Genomic DNA, 19,375 nt, shown 5'->3' with positions numbered 1-19,375 from the left:
AGAGCCCATCCACAGTGCTTCCAAACACTCCCACCCCAGGTCGCAAGGGTCTGTCTCCTACTGTGCTTCTCACAATGACCTGTTCTGCTGGGAGCCTGCTTAACCCCAACACTCTTCACTCCCTGCTTTGATGTGTATGTGACAGGTGCAGTTGTAGTAATCTAGCCAACAGGCCAAAACATGAAACTTCAGCCTCCTTGAGTTCAAAGTTTGGCTAGAGTGACTTACTTGTGTAACTTTACAAAAGTCACTTAATCTTTCCAAAGCATGTTTTCTTTTTTTTTTTTTTCCTCTTTGTAAAATGGGAATGATAGTAGTATTGCTTTGTCAAGTGGAAGGAAAGGAGGGAGAGAATGTGTGCAGTGAGCTCCCCCCGACTCACTCCCAAGCTGAGATCTCTGTTAGCATTCGACCCCATGCCACCTGGGTCTCCCAATGATCTCTAGTTTCTTGTACCTTGCCCACCCCAGCTCTGACTTTGAGTGATCCATACTTGCCATCCTCGAAGTGCTCAGCAAGTGCCACCTGCAACTGTGTTGGCTGGGAGTCATCCTTGATCCTTCTTCCCCAAACCTGCCACAAGTAGACAGTCAATCACTCCCAAGGATTTTGTCTTCATTTGGCCCAGCTCACATGTCTTGACCCTAGCACGCACCCCTATGTCTTCCACCTGCAGCACCACAGAGCTCTTGCATTCCTCTCACTGATACTGTTCTCATGTCCTACAAGCCATTCATTCTACAGCAGATGAAGACATTATTTAAAAACTCAGATTGTATCATTCTTGGAATTTTCCAGTAGCTTGCTGTTGCACCTCGCATGGAATCCAACCTGCTTGCCATGACCTGAGGTCCTATCAACAAGATTTGGTCTCTGTTTCCTTCTCCTACCAGTCACCTACCACATGTTAGTTGGCCTTGAGCCACACGTGACATCTTTTTGGCTCTTCAGGCCAGCCAGGCTCATTCTTGCCATTGGACATCTGCATTGGCTGTTTCTTCTGTCCACTTTGACTTTCCCTGTGTGCCATGGCTCGTTTCAACTCAGGTCATCTCCTCGGTGAAGGCTTCTCTGTCTGCAGTATCACACAATTTCATTTTTTCAGCATCTCAGATTGTCTGTAACTGCTTCATGATGTGTGTCCATTAGCCATTCCCCCGAGAGCAAGACCCTCATCTTCATCACTTCCTTTTGTGTCTCCAGTGACAATACCTGGCACATAACAGCTAACTCTCAATGACTCAGTGATGACCCTCTAGTACTGTCGCTCTTAATGTTATTGCTCCTGTGCTGTAGGTGTTTTTCTGCATTGGGCCACGTGGCAAAAGCTCGCTTCCTGCACGAGACTAATGAGATTGCAGATCAAGTGTCCCGAGAATATGCAAGTATCATCTCCCCAACTTACTCAGTCTCCCAAGCTGAGATCTGTTAGCATTCTACCCCATGCCTCCTGCATCTCCCAACCATCCCTAGTTTCTTGTGCCTTGCCCACCCCAGCTCTGACTTTGAGTGACCCATTTCTGGACCTGATTGTGAAATCCCAGGACTCAAAGGCTCATTAGTCTTCCTAGCCAGCCAGGGCGTCCTTCTGGCCTCCCTGTCTCAGCCTACACAGACAGGGTGTCTCCTTTCGGCCTGCAGGGTGGAGAGGGAACGGACTTCTATCAGGTCCGAGCACGGCTGGCCATGCTGGAGAAGAACTACAAACTAGCAGAAATGATCTTCTTGGAACAGGTAACAGGGAAGAAGGACGTGAGGGGGAAGGGATCTGCAGGAAAAGGCCCACGCCATCCCCAACAATATAGGGAATCTTCCAAACCCTTGAAAGACAGGTATGTGTAGTTGACTTCTCTCCTTCATTTCCTCGTCTTGCATCAGTCAGTACTTTATCTCGGCAGACTTCCTCCTTTGGCCTTCAATTGTTTCTTTCTTTCAGTCTACAATCTTCCCCTTACTCCAGACCCTTTCATTGCCCAAAACTTATATAATTTAAGGATCTCTCTTTTAAGAGAATTCGCCTTAGAAGGGCCTTTTGTGCAAACAACCCTGAGGCTTAGGAGTCTTTTAGTTTCACAATAAATCTACTTTTGCTATGTGGAAAGGAAGACATGAGACTCTTGGACTTCTGGTGCAGCATCCCAGCCAGGTAAGGGAGGGCTTAAGGATGTCAAATGCTCTTATATTCCTAAGGGGCCCCTTTCCTCTGCCTTGTTCCCCCAGAACGCCATCGAGGAGGCCATGGCCATGTACCAAGAACTCCACCGTTGGGATGAGTGTATTGCTGTGGCCGAGGCCAAGGTACTAGTTTTGTCTCCTCCTCCTCAGGTCAGAATTTGATTCCGCAAATTCCAGAAACTTCCTGTTGTCAAGGAGGCCCCTAGAAACCAGAACTGGGTTGGAGCTGGAGCCTGAGACCTGTGCCAGAGGGATGGGAACAGCATGGGAAGCAGGGCAGGAAGAGAGGGATATGACTGTTGGTTCTCCTCTATGCATGTGCAGGGGCACCCTGCCTTGGAGAAGTTGCGCCGGGGCTACTACCAGTGGCTGATGGACACAAAACAAGAAGAGCGGGCAGGAGAACTTCAGGAGAGCCAAGGGGACGGGCTCGCGGCCATCAGCCTCTACCTCAAAGCTGGGCTCCCTGCCAAAGCTGCTCGGCTGGTGCTGACCCGAGAGGAACTGCTGGCCAACACGGAGCTGGTGGAGCGCATCACCACTGCCCTTATCAAGGGGGAGCTCTATGAAAGGGTAGGGCTGACCTGTCCATAACGGCTGGTGGTCTCTTCCTATTACCACTGGCATTTGATTCTGCATGTTGTCAGGGTGTTACTATCATGTGGTCTGTGTCCACAGGCAGGCGATCTCTTTGAGAAGATCCGAAACCCCAAGCGAGCCCTCGAGTGCTACTGTAAAGGCAATGCATTTGTGAAAGGTACCAGCCACCCACCCACTGCCCACTACTGTCCTTGGTTGCTGTGGCTGCCCAGCTGCCAGCCTCCCAGCTCCTCTTTGGATGATTGGTTCAGGCCGGCTCACTTCACTTCTTCAAAGCCTCTGTCCCTCACCCTTTCTTCATGCTCCATTTCCCTGTCCCACCTGTCCTGGGCCCCATCCCCAAAAGTCTGAGCTGAGTACTTTCTGTATCCCTGGCAGCCGTCGAGCTTGCCCGGCTGGCCTTCCCAGCAGAGGTAGTGCGACTGGAGGAAGCCTGGGGGGACCACCTGGTACAGCAGAAGCAACTTGATGCAGCCATCAATCACTACATTGAAGCCAGGTAGGGTGGCACAATGACACCAGGCAGAACTGAGTAAGAGGTGAAAGGTAGTGGGCTAAGGAAGGAGAGTGGAAGAAGCTCCAATATACAGGTTGAGGAGTTGGTGTGGTGGCATATTAGGCTAGGCCACCTGTGGTGCTGGCATCTCATGTGGACTCTTGTCCGGCTCCCAGCTACTCCACTTCTGATCCAGCTCCCTGCTTATGGCTTGGAAAAGCAGTGGAAGATGATTAAAGTTCTTGGTCCCCTGCACTCATGTGGGAGACCCAGAAGAAGCTACTGGCTTCAGATTGACTCAGCTTTGGCCATTAACAATCATTTGGAAAATGAAATTGTGGATCGGATCTTTCTCTCTCTCTCTCTCTCTCTATCACTCCTCTCTGTAATCTCTGTAAATCCTCTCTGTAATTCTGCCTTCCAAATTAAAAAAGTAGTAAAATATTAAAAAAAAAAAACAAGGTTGAAGTGTATTGTAAGGGTCCATCTTTTTACTTCTATCCATCTGCCTCATCCCTCATACATATGTATATCTTCCCCAACAATGCCAGGTGCTCCATTAAGGCAATTGAGGCTGCCCTGGGCGCCCGCCAGTGGAAGAAGGCCATTTATATATTGGATTTACAGGACCGGAACACCGCGTGCAAATACTATCCTCGTGTGGCCCAGCACTATGCATCTCTGCAGGAATATGAGGTGAGCAGGGGTCCCTTTATGCAGCATAAAAAGGTGCAGTGCAGGCTGACAAGAGGGGACCCAAGACAGGAAACAACTCGCCCAGGGCCCAGGCAGGACCACCACCTGGCAGGAGAAGAAAGTGCTCTATTCTTCCATGTCATTCTGGCATGGGCATAGACCACCACCCCCAACAGAGAAACTGAGCTTCCGGCACTCTTCTGCATCATCCAGCACAAGTGATTCTTCAGGAATAACCCAGCATAGGCACAGTAGGGCAGAAACAAGACCTTTGGCAGGTCCACTGTGTTATCCTCATACTGTTTGGGGAAGGGCTGTTATTCAGCCAGAGGTGTGAGACATCCATCCTCAGCTTATCTTCTCCCTAAAGGTGATTCCACGGATGCCTCCCCCAGGCACCTGGCTCTGTCCCCCTGATCCCTTGCTCTCCCCCACCCCCACCAACCACAGATTGCTGAAGAACTCTATATAAAGGGCGACCGAACCAAGGATGCTATTGACATGTACACACAGGCTGGCCGCTGGGAACAAGCGCACAAGGTAGGTGACAAGAAGCTTCCCAACCAGAGCACTCGGCCTGAGGGTCCACGGTGCCTTGTTCCTTGATCCCTGACTTTGTGCCCCCATCACCAGCTTCCCTGAACACTGGGAAACTGTAGCAGAGTCCAGTGTGGGCCCCTGTCATCCCTCAGCATGGGGAAAGGGAGGGATGAGAGGAGGCCCCTTTTCCCAAGCCTGTGGTTCTGAGCAAAACAGGTGAGATGGGTTTGGGAGCCAGGGGACGGGAGCCATTGCACCTGAACTTCCACCCCTGCAGCGTCTGTCATGCTGATGACTTTGTCCTCATCCCTAATTACACAGCCAGGGGGTGGGTAGAGTATGACCATGTGCACATGTGGTCCAGCACAAGGTGTCATACCCCCTTTCTGCCAAGGCAGGATGAAGTTCTTCCCTAACTCCTTCCAGACTCGGGATTCCCAAGGTGACCAGGATAGTGTGATCAGGAACATTGAGAGGACCTGAGCAGGCAGTTTCCCTGGGAGCCCTGCCCACCCCCACAGGACTGACCCAGGTGGTCTGTGTGTGCATAGCTGGCAATGAAGTGCATGCGGCCAGAAGATGTGTCAGTGCTGTACATCACCCAAGCCCAGGAAATGGAGAAGCAGGGCAAATACCGTGAGGCTGAAAGGTGAGCTGGGGCCTCGGGACCAGAAGGACAGATGGAGTCTGAGGATATGTGTGAGATGTCCCCTGGCCAGAAGGAAGAGACGGCAGGGATCTGGGTCAAAGGAGCCCCAAGTGTCTTTCCCATTGGCAGGCTCTACGTGACAGTGGATGAGCCTGACCTCGCCATCACCATGTTCAAAAAGCACAAGCTCTATGATGATATGATCCGCTTGGTGGGCAAGCACCACCCAGATCTCCTCAGCGACACTCACCTCCACCTGGGCAAGGTGAGGCCTTCCTCTGGCCCGCCCATCCCTGGCCCACTTAGAGTTCAGCTCATGCATCCTGACCCGCCATCCTGCAGGAGCTGGAGGCTGAAGGCCGGCTGCAGGAAGCTGAATACCACTACCTCGAGGCCCAGGAGTGGAAGGCAACTGTGAACATGTATCGATCCAGCGGGCTCTGGGAAGAGGCCTACCAGGTGAGGGAGGAGTCTTTGTTACACTTGGCCTGTACGGTCAGGAGGGGGTATATCCTTCCCTCCTCCCCAGTTTCAGGTGACTTAATTCTAAACTGGCCACAGTATGTTTGAAAATGTCAGGAAGACAAGAGACATGTCCACCCCTACACACACAAGCTTTCCCTCAGAACTTCAGAAGTTTTTTCTGGGCCCTGAGCAATTTCGCAAACTAAGTTGAAAGGCTCTGTGAAATGCAGCCCTCTCCCACTGATTTAGAGTAAGTTCCCGATTCTTGTCAGAGGTCAGGTCAGGAAAGCCGAAGGGAGTTGGGGGCAGCTCTGCACTGGACGATTCAGGAGCGGCCTTGTTTTCCAGGTGGCCAAGGCTCATGGTGGAGCCAGCGCCCACAAGCATGTGGCCTACCTGTGGGCCAAGAGCCTTGGGGGGAAGGCTGCTGTGCGACTGCTCAACAAGCTCGGACTCCTGGAGGCTGCTATCGACCATGCTGCTGACAACTGGTGAGGCCCCTGCCCAGCCAGAGTGCCCACACAAGGAAGGAAATTCATGTTGAACCGAAAAAGAAACAGCCCCAAAACCCAAGGGGAGGCTTGGAAGGACACTAGGGGGCGGTGAGAATCAGTGGGGTACCTGGGCACTGGGGCCGGAGATGAAGGCATCCCCACACAGGCTCTTAACTGCTCAGCCAGACGCCTGCCTCAGGGCCAGCTTTTAAAGCTGAGACTGCACTAACAGAAACCTCACCCTGAATCTTGGAAAGAACTTTTCTTAAGCAATCGTTACAAAGGCCAGGGGTAGAACCGGGTGACTAAAGAAGACTCAGGGAGGCAGGATTCCTGCTGACCTGGCTGGAGCCCAGAAGGTGGCATGGGAGCCTCCTTCCCCATCAGCCAGGGTGGCAAGGCTCAGGCTTCCGTCTCCAAGACTGGTTGGCGTTACGGCTGCCTCAGGTGTCTCTGCATCCTGAGTGACACCTGTGGCTGAAGTCACCATCCCTGGGCTGCAGTGTGCCTGACTTCCCTTACATTTCTCTCTGTGCTTCTAACATTTTATATCTGTTGCTTTCATTCTGTCCCTTTTATGCACCTCAGGTCCTGCTCTTTTTTTCTTTTTTCTTTCTTTTTTTTTTTTTTTCTTGCATTCTGATTCTCTTTAACTCTCGTTCAAGGAAATACCAAATAAGCAGACTTTATTTGCACCTCTCATTCCAGCTCCTTTGAATTTGCCTTTGAACTTGCTCGGCTGGCCGTCAAGCACAAAACTCCCGAGATCCATCTCCGATACGCTATGTACCTGGAGGATGAGGTACAGATAGGACTTGGACCCCAGGAACAAAGCCCTGCTGATCTATCCCCTAGCCTGCTGCTGCCCTGCAGGATCCCAAGTGGCCACTCTCCTTTTCATGCTGCTTGGCTGCCTTTCTCCGCCTATAGGGTAAATTTGAAGAGGCTGAAGCCGAGTTCATCAGAGCTGGCAAACCCAAGGAAGCAGTGCTCATGTGAGTCACCCTGTGAGCTCCTCCATCCTTCCCTCCCAGTCACAACTCCCAGTCTTCCTGGTCTGCCTGCTACCCATCAGTCCTGCACTCCTTCATGCCACGGTTCTCTGCCTCTCACTATTTGTGCCACGGTCCTCTAATTCAGCTTATCCTGCATCCCCACACCGGGGCAGGTTTGTCCATAACCAGGACTGGGAAGCAGCTCAGCGTGTGGCCGAAGCCCATGACCCTGACAGTGTCGCTGAGGTGCTTGTGGGTCAGGCCCGGGGAGCCTTGGAGGAGAAGGACTTTCAGAAAGCAGAAGGGCTACTGCTTCGGGCCCAGAGACCTGGCCTGGCCCTCAATTATTACAAGGTGGGTACTGAATTGGAGACCCTGAGGGAGATTGAGGGCGAGAATGAGGGCAAAGCCGACCCCGGGAACTGAGCAATTGGGTTAGTCGGTGAGGCAAGAGGAAGGAAGACCCAGGAGTCGGTGGCCTGGAGTAGCTGAGAGGCAGCAGGGAGCCAGGCTGCCTACTTTTGCCCCTCTGACTCCCGGGAACCTGAGCAGGAAGCTGGCTTGTGGAGCGACGCACTGCGCATCTGCAAGGACTACATGCCTGGCCAGCTGGAGGCCCTGCAAGAGGAGTATGAGCGGGAAGCTACCAAGAAGGGGGCCAGGTATGGAGCCTGAGGGCTGGGGTGGTCCCCAAGATGTGCCCAGGAGAGGTCGTGCTAAAAGCCCTGATCCACACAGGAGCGTGGAGGGGTTTGTGGAGCAGGCCCGGCAGTGGGAGCAGGCCGGAGAGTACAGCCGTGCTGTTGACTGCTACCTCAAAGTGCGTGAGTCTGGGAGCAGCAGCCTGGTGGAGAAGTGCTGGATGAAGGTGAGGCCGTGGGGCCTTGCTCTCTCTCCCCTCTGCAGGCCAGCCCCGGCCCTCCCTGCTGTCATACTTGGCTTTCTCCCACATCATCTTTTCCTCCTGTCTGTTGCTTTCAATCAAATAGCAGGTGGCTGTCAAGGGCCCTCTTAGGTTAGAGCCAGAACTTGGGAAGGTTATGAAAACAGGACAACGGATCATGGCTTGATTCACTGGAGCCCTTCCATAACACATGGGAGACCTGGGTTAGGATTCAGGCTCCCAGCTTCAGCCCCAATGAGGGGCTATTGTGGGCATCTCTGGAGTGAACCAGCAGGTGGGAGATCTCTTTGGATATCCAAATGAAGAAATACATTTGGAGGAAAAAAAATCCATGCATAATTTTTTATAATTCTCGTTTTCCACAAACCCTTTGAAGACTATATATATATATATATATATATATATACAGAGAGAGAGAGAGAAATTGATAACAGGGAATTGGCTTACATAATTATGAAGATGGACGAGTGCTGAGATCTGCAGGGTGAGTTGGCAAGCTGGAGATCGCGGCAGCCCCATGTAGGTTCTGTGTAATGGCCATAACATTGAGACCCAGAAGGAGCCCATGCATGGGAAAAAGCCGGTGTCCTAGGCTACAGTCAGTCAGGTGAGGGGAACGCTGTCTCACTCAGGAAAAGGCAGTCTTTCTGTTCTGTTGAATGGGAGAAGGTCCTTCCACATTCTGGGAGTGGGATGGGCAGTGGGCCTTCCTACCCACTGATTTCAATGCTAAATTTATCCAAAACACCCTCACAGAAACATCCAAAATAATGCTTGATCAAATATCTGGATACCACATAGCCCAGTCAAGTTAACATATAAAAATGATCACATATATTTATATAACCACATTGTCATATTTTTAAAATCAAAATGTGTAGTTTAGTTTACATAATGCACTTCTGATAGAGTACGATAGAGGGCCAGCATTCTGATACAGCAGGTAAAGCCGCCACCTATGACTCCAGCATTCCATATGGGCACTGGGTTGCGTCCTGGCTGCTCCACCTCCTATCCAACTCCCTGCTAAAGTGGCTGGGAAGTCAGTAAAATATGGCCTGTGCTTGGACCCTTGAACTCACATAGGAGATCCAACTTGAGGCTCCTGGCTTAGCCTGACCCAGCCCTTGTCCTTGTGGCCATTTGAGAGTGAAACTGGATGGAAGGTCTTTCCTCTGTCTCTCCTCCTCTGTGTAATACTGCCTTTCAAATAATTGAATAATTTTTTTTTAATATATAGTTATTGTGGTTTAGAGACTTCTAAGGCTGGCTTAAAGACTGTCCCACAAAATGTTGGGTTGAAGTATTGATTTGATGATGTGCTTGCAAAATTTCCCTTACGTTTCTTAGGCCTTATAAATTTTATTTTAAGACTTGTTTATTTTTATTGGAAAGACAGATTTACAGAAAAAGGAGAGGTAAAGAGAAACATCTTCCATTCACTGATTCAATTTCTAGGTGGCCACAATGACCAGAGCTAAGCCAGTCCAAAACCAGGAGCTAGGAGCTGCTTCTGGGTCTCCCACATGGGTGCAGGGTCCCAAGGCTTTGGGTCATTCTCTGTTGCTTTCCCAGGCCACAAGCAGGGAGCTGGATGGGAAGTGGAGCAACTGGGACATGAACCAGCACTTATATGGGACAGCATGCTTGACAGGTGGAGGATTAGCTAGTTGAGCCAATGCATCAGCCCCAGGCCTTATAATTTTAATTTTTACAAAATTTATCTTTTATTTTTATTTATTTATCTGAAAGGCAGAGTAATAGGGAAAAAGAGAGATGGGGAGACCTTTCTGCTGGTTTTCTCCACAAATGGCCACAATAGCCAGGTCTGTGCTAGCCATGCCAGGGACTCTTTAGTCTCCCATATGGGCAGAATGGCCCAAGTACTTGGATTATCTTTCACTGCTTTCCCAGGCACGTTAGCAGACAGACTGGAAGAAGAACAGCCAGGCCTCATCAGCACTGTGGGATGCCAGTGTTGACACGCTGCAGCTTTAACCCACTGGGCCACAGTATCAGCCCATATTTATTTATTTTCATCTTTTTAAAAGGTAGAGTGGCAACATATTAGAGAGGTTTTCTATCTTTTGGTTCACTTGCTAAGTACTTGCAACAGGGAGGAACGGGAAATTCTATCCTAGTCTCTGTTGTACATGGCAAGGATCCAAATATTTGAGCCATCATCTGCAGCCTCACAAGGTGCATTAGCAGGAAGCTGGGTCAGAAGTGGAGGATCTGGAAGTAGAACTGGTTTGTCTGTGTGAGGCACAGGTGCCCCAAGCAATGACTTAACACACTGTGCCACAGTGCAATGGGGTTCTTTTTTTTGGGGGGGTGGGGGGGAGTCAGATATACAGAGAGAAGGAAAGACAGAGAGGAAGATCTTCCATCCGTTGATCCCCAAGTGGCCACAAGGACAAGGGCTGGGCCAATCCAGAGCAAGAAGACTGGAGCTCTTCTGGGTCTCCCATGTGGGTGCAGAATCCCAAGGCCTTGGGCTGTCCTCAACTGCTTTCCCAGGCCACAAGCAGGGAGCTGGATGGGAAGCAAAGCCGCCGGGATTAGAACCGGTGCTCATATGGGATCCTAGCACATGCAAGACGAGGACTTTAGCCACTAGGCTACTGTACCGGGACCACAGTGGAGTTCTTACAAGTTGAGTAGCTCCCAGAAATTAGAAGGGAGGATGGAGAAAGCGGGGCTGACATAGTCAGGTGAAGGCAAGAGTAGGGGAGTACTGCTTCCCTTTCTTTACATGGCAACTCCCCCCCGGGCTCAGCGTGCCTGTCCTCCTGTCACTGGGAGCCTTCCTCCGACCAAGCTGAGGAAGGCATCGTCAAGTAGAGCCCAGAGCAGTAGCAAGGATCCAGAGTGAGACACATCAGAGGCCTCATGAACTTCCTGACTCTCTCTCTTTCTGCCTCTCCTTCTCCCTCTATAAATCTGCCTCTCAAATAAAAATAGATATTTATTTTTATTACTATTTTATTTTATGACACAGTTCCATAGGCTCTGGGATTTCCCTTAACCCCTCCCAAGCCCTCCCCCCATATTAATTTCCTCTGTATTATTACTATAACATAGTTCATAAACAGTCATAATTCCATAATTGCGGGCATAGACCATGCAGAGTCCAGCATTTTTTTTAAAGATTTATTTATTTTTATTACAAAATCAGATATACAGAGAGGAGGAGAGACAGAGAGGAAGACCTTCCGTCCGATGATTCACTCCCCAAGTGAGCGCAACGGCTGGTGCTGTGCCAATCCAAAGCCAGGAGCCAGGAACTTCTTTCCAGGTCTCCCATGCGGGTGCAGGGTCCCAAAGCTTTGGGCCGTCCTCGACTGCTTTCCCAGGCCACAAGCAGGGAGCTGGATGGGAAGCGGGGCTGCCGGGATTAGAACTGGCGCCCATATGAGATCCCGGTGCATTCAAGAAGACTTTAGCCACTAGGCCACGCTGCCAGGCCCAGAGTCCGGCATTTTATTTTTAAGATAACTATAACAGTTTCATTGGGAATCCATCTTTAATCTCAAAGTAGAGATGGGAGAATATCTACTTTTCATCCCCTTAAATGAAAAGCCACAATACAAAATCAACAACAGGAACAAAAATGGAAATGTACAACATCATGAAATTAATTAACATGCTACTGAATGACCATTGTGTTAGAAAATGGACGTTCTTAACCAAATTCTGTAATTACTTCATTAACATCTCAATTTTAGTTTATACATAATCAACTGCTGTAAACCTTAAAATGGTTGTAGGGTATTATTCAGCTGTCTCAAATCTTTTTTTTTCATATTTATATTTAGCAGTTTATAATATTCAAGCGAGATTTTACTTAACTTCATGAATTTTAGGTAATGCAAACAGGTTTATAACTCTAACAAGGCATATATTAGCAATTGAGTAATGGAACAGTTAAATAAAAATAAATCTTAAAAAAAAAACCCAAAGATGCTATTTGGGCCACTTACTTCCCCCATCATTGTCCCCAATGTCTTCTGGCTCCACTTCTGCTTTTGCTTCCTGCTCATGTGCATCTTGGAGACAGCCAGTGGAGCCTCAAGTACTCGGGCCCCAGCCACTCACGTGGGAGACCCCAACTGACTTCTGGCCTCTTAGCTCTTGTGGACATTGTGGAAATAAACCAGCAAATGGCAGGCCCCTTTCTGTCTTCCAAATGAAAGTAAATTAAAATGTTCAATAATAAATGTTTTACTTCTTTATAAAAAGAATTTTTGTTTGAGGGCCCAGAGCAATAGTATAGCGGCTAAAGTCCTCACCTTGCACGCCCGGGATCCCATATGGGCGCCGGTTCTAATCCCAGCAGCCCTGCTTCCCTTCCAGCTCCCTGCCTGTGGCCTGGGAAAGCAGTTGAGGACGGCCCAAAGCTTTGGGACCCTGCACCCGCATGGGAGACCTGGAAAGAAGCTCCTGGCTCCCAGCTTTGGATTGGCTCAGCTCCAGCCATTGCAGCCATTTGGAGAGTAAATCATTGGACAGAAGATCTTCCTTTCTGTCTCTCCTCCTCTCTGTGTATCTGACTTTCCAATAAAAATTAAAAAAAAAAAAATATTTGAAAGGCAAAGTTACAGAGAGAAGGAGCAACAACAGAGAAAAAAATCTTATCTGCTGATTCACTCCTTAAATGGCCACAACATCCAGAGCTGGACCAGTCCAAAGCCAGGAGTCAGGAGCCTCATCCAGGTCTCCTATGTGGGTATAGTGGCCCAACCACTTGAGCCATCCTCCACTGCTTTCCCAGCACATTAGCAGGGAGTTGGATTGGAAGTGGAGCAGCCAGGATACAAACCGGTACCCATATGGGATCCCTGCACATACAGGGCGAGGACTTTAGCCACTAGGCTTCCATGCAGGGCTGTTGGCCCCACTTTTTCATACCAAGTCTTTCCAGTTCAATGTCTAGAAGAGGGTGGGAGGAAAATAACTGCTTACTCTCCTAGACTCTTCATTCTAGGAGTTCCTTACATTTGCCCTATCAAGATTTTATCTGTAACAAAGAACCTGAGAAACCAGTTTTCCAAAAGTGGCAGGACCAAATGCAGTAACCTCAGACAGCCAAGTGTCCAAAAGAGATGCCGATAGGAATTTACAGGTTAGGTCCACCAATGGCCAGCTACAGACTCTGACATGGCAGGAACCAAGCTTTGTTGAGGAGGGCACAGGGGAAGAGAAAGGAGTGCAGCAGGAAAGTTGGCATGTGGGAGGAAAATATTTGTTGTTAATCAGGCTGAGGTCCCTCATGGCCATTTTTTGTTCAACCATGCAGGCAGCTGAACTCGCCATCAAGTTTCTGCCTCCTCAGCGCAGCCTGGAAGTGGTTCGGGCTGTTGGACCCCAACTGATTGGAATTGGAAAGCACAGTGCAGTAAGTAGCGTGGCAAGACTGTGGATAAACAGATTCCCCAGGCACAACAGGGTAGAGCAGTGACACCCCTGGCACACTGGGCCTCCAGGCAGGTGCAGCGAGAAACCAGCAGTGGAGGAGGCCAGGTCCCGCCTAACTCCCCCTTGTGCAGGCTGCAGAGCTCTATCTGAACCTGGACCTCATCAAAGAAGCCATCGATGCGTTCATGGAGGGCGAGGAGTGGAACAAGGCCAAGCGTGTGGCCAAGGAGTTAGACCCACGGTAAACTCTCGCCCTCCTTGTTGCTGGGATAGCTTCTTTCACTTGCGCAGATGGGGAGGATATACCCACAGTGGCAAAAACCGTGCAGTTAGACACCAATCCATCTCCACAGGTATGAGGACTACGTGGACCAGCACTATAAGGAGTTCCTCAAGAACCAAGGCAAAGTGGACTCGGTGAGACAGGCAGAGGCTCCAGACAGGCTGCAGCCAGCAGGGCCCCTCACCACTGCCTCCCGTCCCTCCCGTATCATCGTCCTTGTCCCTGAACTTAGTGTTTTCCTCTGATCCACAGCTTGTGGGTGTGGATGTGGTGGCTGCTTTGGACCTGTATGTGGAGCAGGGCCAGTGGGACAAGTGCATCGAAACAGCCACCAAGCAGGTGCCACTCGCCCCTTCCTGTCCCTGCTCCTTCCCTTTCTCTCTCCAACCCAAGTGCATGTGTCTTGCCTCTCCCAAAGCCCAAACCCAAGCTACTCCCACATCAGCCTCAGAACGCTCAGACCTGCACACCCCGAAAGTGGGTCAAAGGTTTACATCTGCCCTTTGCTTCTTAAACAAACCTCTGGACTCAGATCACCCCAGTCTGCTCCCTGCCTGACCCTGCTGATCCCAGCCTGGCCCATGCTTTTCCTCTACCCTGCCAACAGAACTACAAGATTCTGCACAAGTATGTGGCTTTGTATGCAACCCACCTGATCCGAGAGGGCGGTTATGCCCAGGCCCTGGCCCTCTATGTACAGCATGGAGCCCCTGCTAACCCACAGGTACCAGCCCTCTCCTGGGGTGACTAGTGCCTCCAGGACTTGCCTCTTCTCAGAGCCCCCAGCCCCTCAGGAACTGTCTTCAGCCCAGAGTCCCCATGCCAGCCTTTTCTGTAGAGTACAGCCTCTGGAGAGAGCCATGGACCATCCCACCCCACCCCATGACCCCCAGCTTAGCCAGTGTTTCAGGGCAGAATCCCACATGAACCTCCAGGGCCTCCTGCCTCCCTCCTACAGACTCAAGGCCCACGAATGCTGGGCCTCAGGGCTTTCAAGCAGCAGCTCACACCTGCAAAAAGTTATAGTGACTTTCTTGCTCCATTCTTTTCACTGTCATTGGCACAGGCTCACCTGCACACACGCACACATCAGAGCCCATCTCTCCTCCCTCTGGCACTGCTTCACTGATTATGTCCCCCAGTCGTGGCTTTCTCACTCAGATATGCTTCCCCCAACCTCTAGAACTTCAACATCTACAAAAGGATCTTTGCCGATATCGTGAGCTCCCCAGGGACCAACTGTGCCGAGGCCTATCACTGCTGGGCTGACCTGAGGGACGTCCTCTTCAACCTGGTGAGGCAGCCAGTGTGGCCGCAGGGTGGAAGGGCCGCTCTGTCTGCCCCAGGCCAGCCTCTTCCATGCTCCAGACCCTTTCCCCTTGGGCGCATCTTACCTCCCTGTGGCCAAGAGCCTCCCTCACCTAGAAAGTGGCCACAGAGAGGCCTGTCAAGGGGCAGGAGGAAAAGAGGTCTCCTGTCTATTGGTTCACTCGCCCACAGGGCAGCAAAGACTGGGGCTAGGAAAAGCACCAGCCAGAAGCCCAAGAATGCCACCTGGGTCTTCCACAGCAGCGCAAGGGCCAGCCTCTATTGCCTTCCCAGGCACATCAGCAGGGAGCTGGATTGGAAGTGGAACAGTGCCCATATGGGAATGCTGGTGTTGCACTTGGGAACTTAACCTACTACAGCACTGGTCCCATGCTCTCCTTCCCTAGTGTGAAAATCTTGTGAAGTCTAGTGAGGCCAACTCTCCAGCCCACGAGGAGTTTGAGACCATGCTGCTGATTGCCCACTATTACGCCACTCGCTCTGCAGCCCAGAGCGTCAAACAGCTGGTGAGACATGGAGGGGGTGAGGAGTAGTCATGAGGCGTGACTTCAGATGTGTGAAATTGGATGGATTCAAATTCTAGATCCCCAGGCTTGGGCTCTGGAAGCTCCCTGCCTCTCTTCCAGCTGCTCTTCTAATCAATCTTTGACCCCTGAGCAGAGGTTTTTCTTTCTGTACCAATTTGACCTTGGGGCTGTGCCCACACACACAGCTCCCACTTCATTGTGTAAACATTTCAAGTCCTTTGATCTCTTTATTCATCTCTATTTATAACATGCACTCACTTCTTGCTTGTTCATTGTTTTATTGTAAATTCATGTGCTTGGAAAGCAGAATTCTAGAAATGGGAAGAACCTTAGAAATAATCTAAGCCCAGTTCTCTTGTGCATATTTAACCAAAAAAAAAAAAAAAGCCTATGACACAGAATGGCGGTGTACCTCGGGGCAGTACTGACTGGAGTTCCTGGTTCTGGGCCTCTGAGTCAGGTAGCTCACGCATTGTGGCGAAAGCATCATAACCCTTCCTCTTCAATCCCCAGGAAACAGTGGCTGCCAGGCTTTCGGTTTCACTTTTACGTCACACTCAGCTACTACCTGCAGACAAGGCCTTCTACGAAGCGGGCACTGCTGCCAAGGTGCGCCAGGACCAGGAAGGGTGGGGCCAACATGTTAGGGAAGTTAGAAGCTAGAAAATAGAGACTGTCTCTCTGCACATGTCCAGCAAAGCTGAGAGCTGCAGGCTTGACCGTGTCCGGGGATACAGTTCTCCATCCTCCAGGATTCCCCACCCTTACCCCACATCCCTGAGAAGCAGGCCCAAGCCCAGCTCACTCAGACCCACCTAGGCCTTCTCTCTACTTACAGGCGGTTGGTTGGGAGAACATGGCATTCATCTTCCTCAACCGCTTTCTGGATCTAACGGATGTGAGTAGAAAGGCTGTGCCCAGGAGTTGGTAGGTGTGGTGTCACACTGCGTCTGTCTCATAGTTACCCACTTGGCCACAGGCCATTGATGAAGGGACTCTGGATGCCCTTGATCACTCGGATTTCCAAGATACGGACATTCCTTTTGAGGTGCCACTCCCAGCCAAACAGCACGTACCGGTAAGGGCACAGGATTGGCCACGGGGAAGGCCACCCCAGCGTGAGTGCATTGAGGGGGAGGGCATCGCAGTGTAAGGCTGGGATTGTGTCCCCAGAGATCACACATGACCAAGGCTGAAAATAGAACAAGGGTTTAGCAAAGCCCATTCCACAATCCCCACTCATCTCTCCCTGCCCTTCCCAGGAGGCCCAGAGAGAAGAGGTTCGAGACTGGGTGCTCACCGTCTCAATGGACCAGCGACTGGAGCAGGTTCTACCTCATGATGAGCGAGGGGCCTACGAGGCCTCCCTGGTGGCAGCAAGCACCGGGGTCCAGGCATTGCCCTGCCTCATCACAGGTATGGGCCCCCACAGTACCCCATATCCCAAGGCAGGTGGGAGGGAGGGGACTACAGGAAGATAAAGAAACCATTTTACTGTGGATGCAAAAGATGGGACCATCCTACTCTCCCTCTCCCTGGTCTCCCCTTCATTCTGTCCCCTCGGTCTCTCAAACCTCAGCTCATCCTTTTTCTCCTTCCCCCACAGGATACCCCATCCTGAGGAACAAAATTGAATTTAAGCGGCCAGGGAAGGCTGCCAATAAGGACAACTGGAATAAGTTCCTCATGGCCATTAAGGTTAGAGAGGGAGGCTTGAAGGGTGAGGGAAAGCAGAGAAGCAATGAAAGGGAAAAGCGCCCCAGAGGGTGGGTGGGATTGCTAAGAAGGCTGATGCCAGCTCTGAGCTCCTCTGCTGGAACACTGGGGTGGTGCCGACTGTCTTGGGGTCAGCCATGTCCTCAGCATTAGTGTTCTGTCCGTTTGTTCACAGACCTCCCACAGCTCCGTGTGCCAGGATGTGCTCAAGTTCATCAGCCAGTGGTGCGGAGGGCTACCCAGCACCAGTTTTTCCTTCCAGTGAACGCTGGAACAGAGAACAGCCAGGGTCTCTGCCCCATTAAAGTTTTGTAAGTAACTGAGACCACTTGTACGCTTTGGTCAGTGCCCCCACTGCCGCACAGTGCCGCTTGCTCCACAAGGAATCATACCAACCAAAGAGAAGAAAAGCTCTTTTATTGCTATGGTTTGTGTCGCCCTGGGTTGAGAACCCCATGCTCAGTAGAAAGAGCCCTTGTGGACTGACTGGATCTTGGGACAGCACCTGGTTCACAGAGGCAAGAACCAACCAGGTCAGCGCAGCTGACCCCACTGCCTCCCCAGCCCCCTCAGCCCAGCCCCTGCTGCCCACCCTCACCTGCCCTAGACCCAGCTTTTCTGTGACACCGGCCTCTCCAACCCGCCATCCAGGAGCTGCACGTTTTCTTGCCTCTTACACTTGGGCGGTTCAAGCTCCATCAGTTCCTCCAGCTGCAGAAGAGGGCAGAGTCAGCCCTGGGGCCCTGAATTGCTGATCCCTGCCCTTCCGGCCAGGCCACCCCGCCTCACCTGGCCCTGGAGCTCCTCCTTCCTGCAGGGCCCCACTCCACGCAGGGTGAGTGCAGCCACGCAGCAGTAGCCAGAGAGGGCAGCCTCTGCTGCAGACATAAACAAGGAAGGAATCCAGAGGGCCAAGGCTGTGTCCTGGAAGGCCAGAGGGAAGAAAGGGGCTCAGAGGGCCCAGCAGAGCATGCGTCTGCGGGCTACAAGCAGGAGTAAAGAGAACCACACTCACATAGATTCTCGTGGGGTCAAACGGGCAGTCAGAGTATCCAGAGCCCTGGTCCTGCGGTAGCCGGTGGCAGTCAGCCAGAAGCCGACTGCCACCATTGGCCACTGTGAGCGCCACGGCCAGGAGGAGACCCAAGGAGCAGGCGGCAGACACGAGCAGGTTCACCAGCGCGAGCGCCAGCAGGGCCCAGTGCTGGCAGGGACGGAAGAGCAGCTTGGACCTGGCTTAATCTCAAGGACTACACGCCTCCATTTCTCCCTGTGAGGCTCCTCTTGCCGCCCTCTCCAGCCCCGTTTCTCAGTAGCCCCCTCTCTCACCAATGGCGGGCGAAGAAGGTTCTTGGAAGTCAAGAGGGCCACAAGTCCCACGGAAACACTCTGTGAAAGACACCAAGCCTGTGGCCTGCTGGGTTCCCGGCGCGCGCGCCCTCCCGCCCGCCCATCCGTGCGCTCACCAGCAGCCCCGAACCCACGGAGATGATATTGGCGGTGGTATACTCGGGCGTCACGGCTCCGTGCGGATTGGCCACGTGCCGCAGGACGGTGCCATGCAGCACGGCTCCCAGCAGCAGGTTCACGTGGCCCACCAGGATCAGCGCGAGGCCCACGCGCATCAACCGCCGGGGCCCCCGGGCGGCGTCTGCAAAGCACCGGGAAAGGGCAGGCCTGAGCCTGGCGCTTGGGCGCCAGCGGCCCCGGCTCGAGGCGCCGGGCAGAGCGTGGGCCGTGCGCCGGGCACCCGCACTGGCAGGGGAAGGAGGAGAAAGTTACCGAAAGTGCAGACGCCGCAGGCCCGCATCCCGCCCCGCCGCCCCGCGCCGACGGCCCCGGCAATCTACCTGGGCCCTGGCGCCGCCCTCCGCCCCGCGGCTCGGCCCGCCCAGGCCACCTGAGGCCCTCCGCCCCGCGGCTCGGCCCGCCCAGGCCACCTGAGGCCCTCCGCCCCGCGGCTCGGCCCGCCCAGGCCAACCAGGACCCAACCCCCGCCGGCCGCCGGCTCCCCCTGGCGGGCCCGGGGCGCGTGTGCACACACCCCACGAACACCTCCAGCATGCAGTACTCCCCCCATACACACAC

General features: G+C 52.2%; 2 protein-coding genes across 2 annotated transcripts in view; one reads left to right on the top strand and one right to left on the bottom strand.

Annotated features, from left to right (window-relative positions):
• Window positions 1-17,606, top strand: part of LOC121164760 (intraflagellar transport protein 172 homolog) — a 36,910-nt gene extending 19,304 nt beyond the window's left edge. The window contains exons 19-48 of the mRNA XM_040992986.1: window positions 1,297-1,381; window positions 1,642-1,734; window positions 2,221-2,298; window positions 2,500-2,748; window positions 2,854-2,932; window positions 3,154-3,274; window positions 3,823-3,967; window positions 4,418-4,507; window positions 5,059-5,156; window positions 5,286-5,421; window positions 5,499-5,615; window positions 5,970-6,112; window positions 6,824-6,917; window positions 7,046-7,110; window positions 7,284-7,464; window positions 7,663-7,772; window positions 7,849-7,978; window positions 13,314-13,412; window positions 13,564-13,673; window positions 13,786-13,849; window positions 13,968-14,054; window positions 14,323-14,439; window positions 14,899-15,009; window positions 15,431-15,550; window positions 16,085-16,180; window positions 16,410-16,469; window positions 16,551-16,649; window positions 16,834-16,987; window positions 17,178-17,269; window positions 17,463-17,606. Of these exons, the coding sequence (XP_040848920.1) occupies window positions 1,297-1,381; window positions 1,642-1,734; window positions 2,221-2,298; window positions 2,500-2,748; window positions 2,854-2,932; window positions 3,154-3,274; window positions 3,823-3,967; window positions 4,418-4,507; window positions 5,059-5,156; window positions 5,286-5,421; window positions 5,499-5,615; window positions 5,970-6,112; window positions 6,824-6,917; window positions 7,046-7,110; window positions 7,284-7,464; window positions 7,663-7,772; window positions 7,849-7,978; window positions 13,314-13,412; window positions 13,564-13,673; window positions 13,786-13,849; window positions 13,968-14,054; window positions 14,323-14,439; window positions 14,899-15,009; window positions 15,431-15,550; window positions 16,085-16,180; window positions 16,410-16,469; window positions 16,551-16,649; window positions 16,834-16,987; window positions 17,178-17,269; window positions 17,463-17,552 (3,313 nt within the window). The 3' untranslated portion in view covers window positions 17,553-17,606. The remainder of the gene's footprint in view (window positions 1-1,296; window positions 1,382-1,641; window positions 1,735-2,220; window positions 2,299-2,499; window positions 2,749-2,853; window positions 2,933-3,153; window positions 3,275-3,822; window positions 3,968-4,417; window positions 4,508-5,058; window positions 5,157-5,285; window positions 5,422-5,498; window positions 5,616-5,969; window positions 6,113-6,823; window positions 6,918-7,045; window positions 7,111-7,283; window positions 7,465-7,662; window positions 7,773-7,848; window positions 7,979-13,313; window positions 13,413-13,563; window positions 13,674-13,785; window positions 13,850-13,967; window positions 14,055-14,322; window positions 14,440-14,898; window positions 15,010-15,430; window positions 15,551-16,084; window positions 16,181-16,409; window positions 16,470-16,550; window positions 16,650-16,833; window positions 16,988-17,177; window positions 17,270-17,462) is intronic.
• An 81-nt stretch (window positions 17,607-17,687) lies between these two features.
• LOC121164761 (keratinocyte-associated protein 3-like) lies at window positions 17,688-19,097 on the bottom strand. The gene is made up of 7 exons (XM_040992987.1): window positions 19,070-19,097; window positions 18,754-18,938; window positions 18,617-18,676; window positions 18,303-18,491; window positions 18,077-18,211; window positions 17,886-17,998; window positions 17,688-17,792 (listed from the first exon to the last, which is right to left on the bottom strand). The coding sequence occupies exons 1-6, from the start codon at window positions 19,095-19,097 to the stop codon at window positions 17,891-17,893; spliced, it is 705 nt and encodes a 234-aa protein (XP_040848921.1). The 3' UTR covers window positions 17,688-17,792; window positions 17,886-17,890.
• Window positions 19,098-19,375: the final 278 nt, after the last annotated feature.

The sequence above is a fragment of the Ochotona curzoniae genome, unplaced genomic scaffold, assembly GCF_017591425.1.
Source record: "Ochotona curzoniae isolate NIBS_2020 unplaced genomic scaffold, NIBS_Ocur_1.0 contig_883, whole genome shotgun sequence".
Taxonomy (NCBI): domain Eukaryota; kingdom Metazoa; phylum Chordata; class Mammalia; order Lagomorpha; family Ochotonidae; genus Ochotona; species Ochotona curzoniae.
The sequence above is the reverse complement of the archived record's forward strand: the minus strand, read 5'-3'. Positions and strand labels throughout refer to the sequence as shown.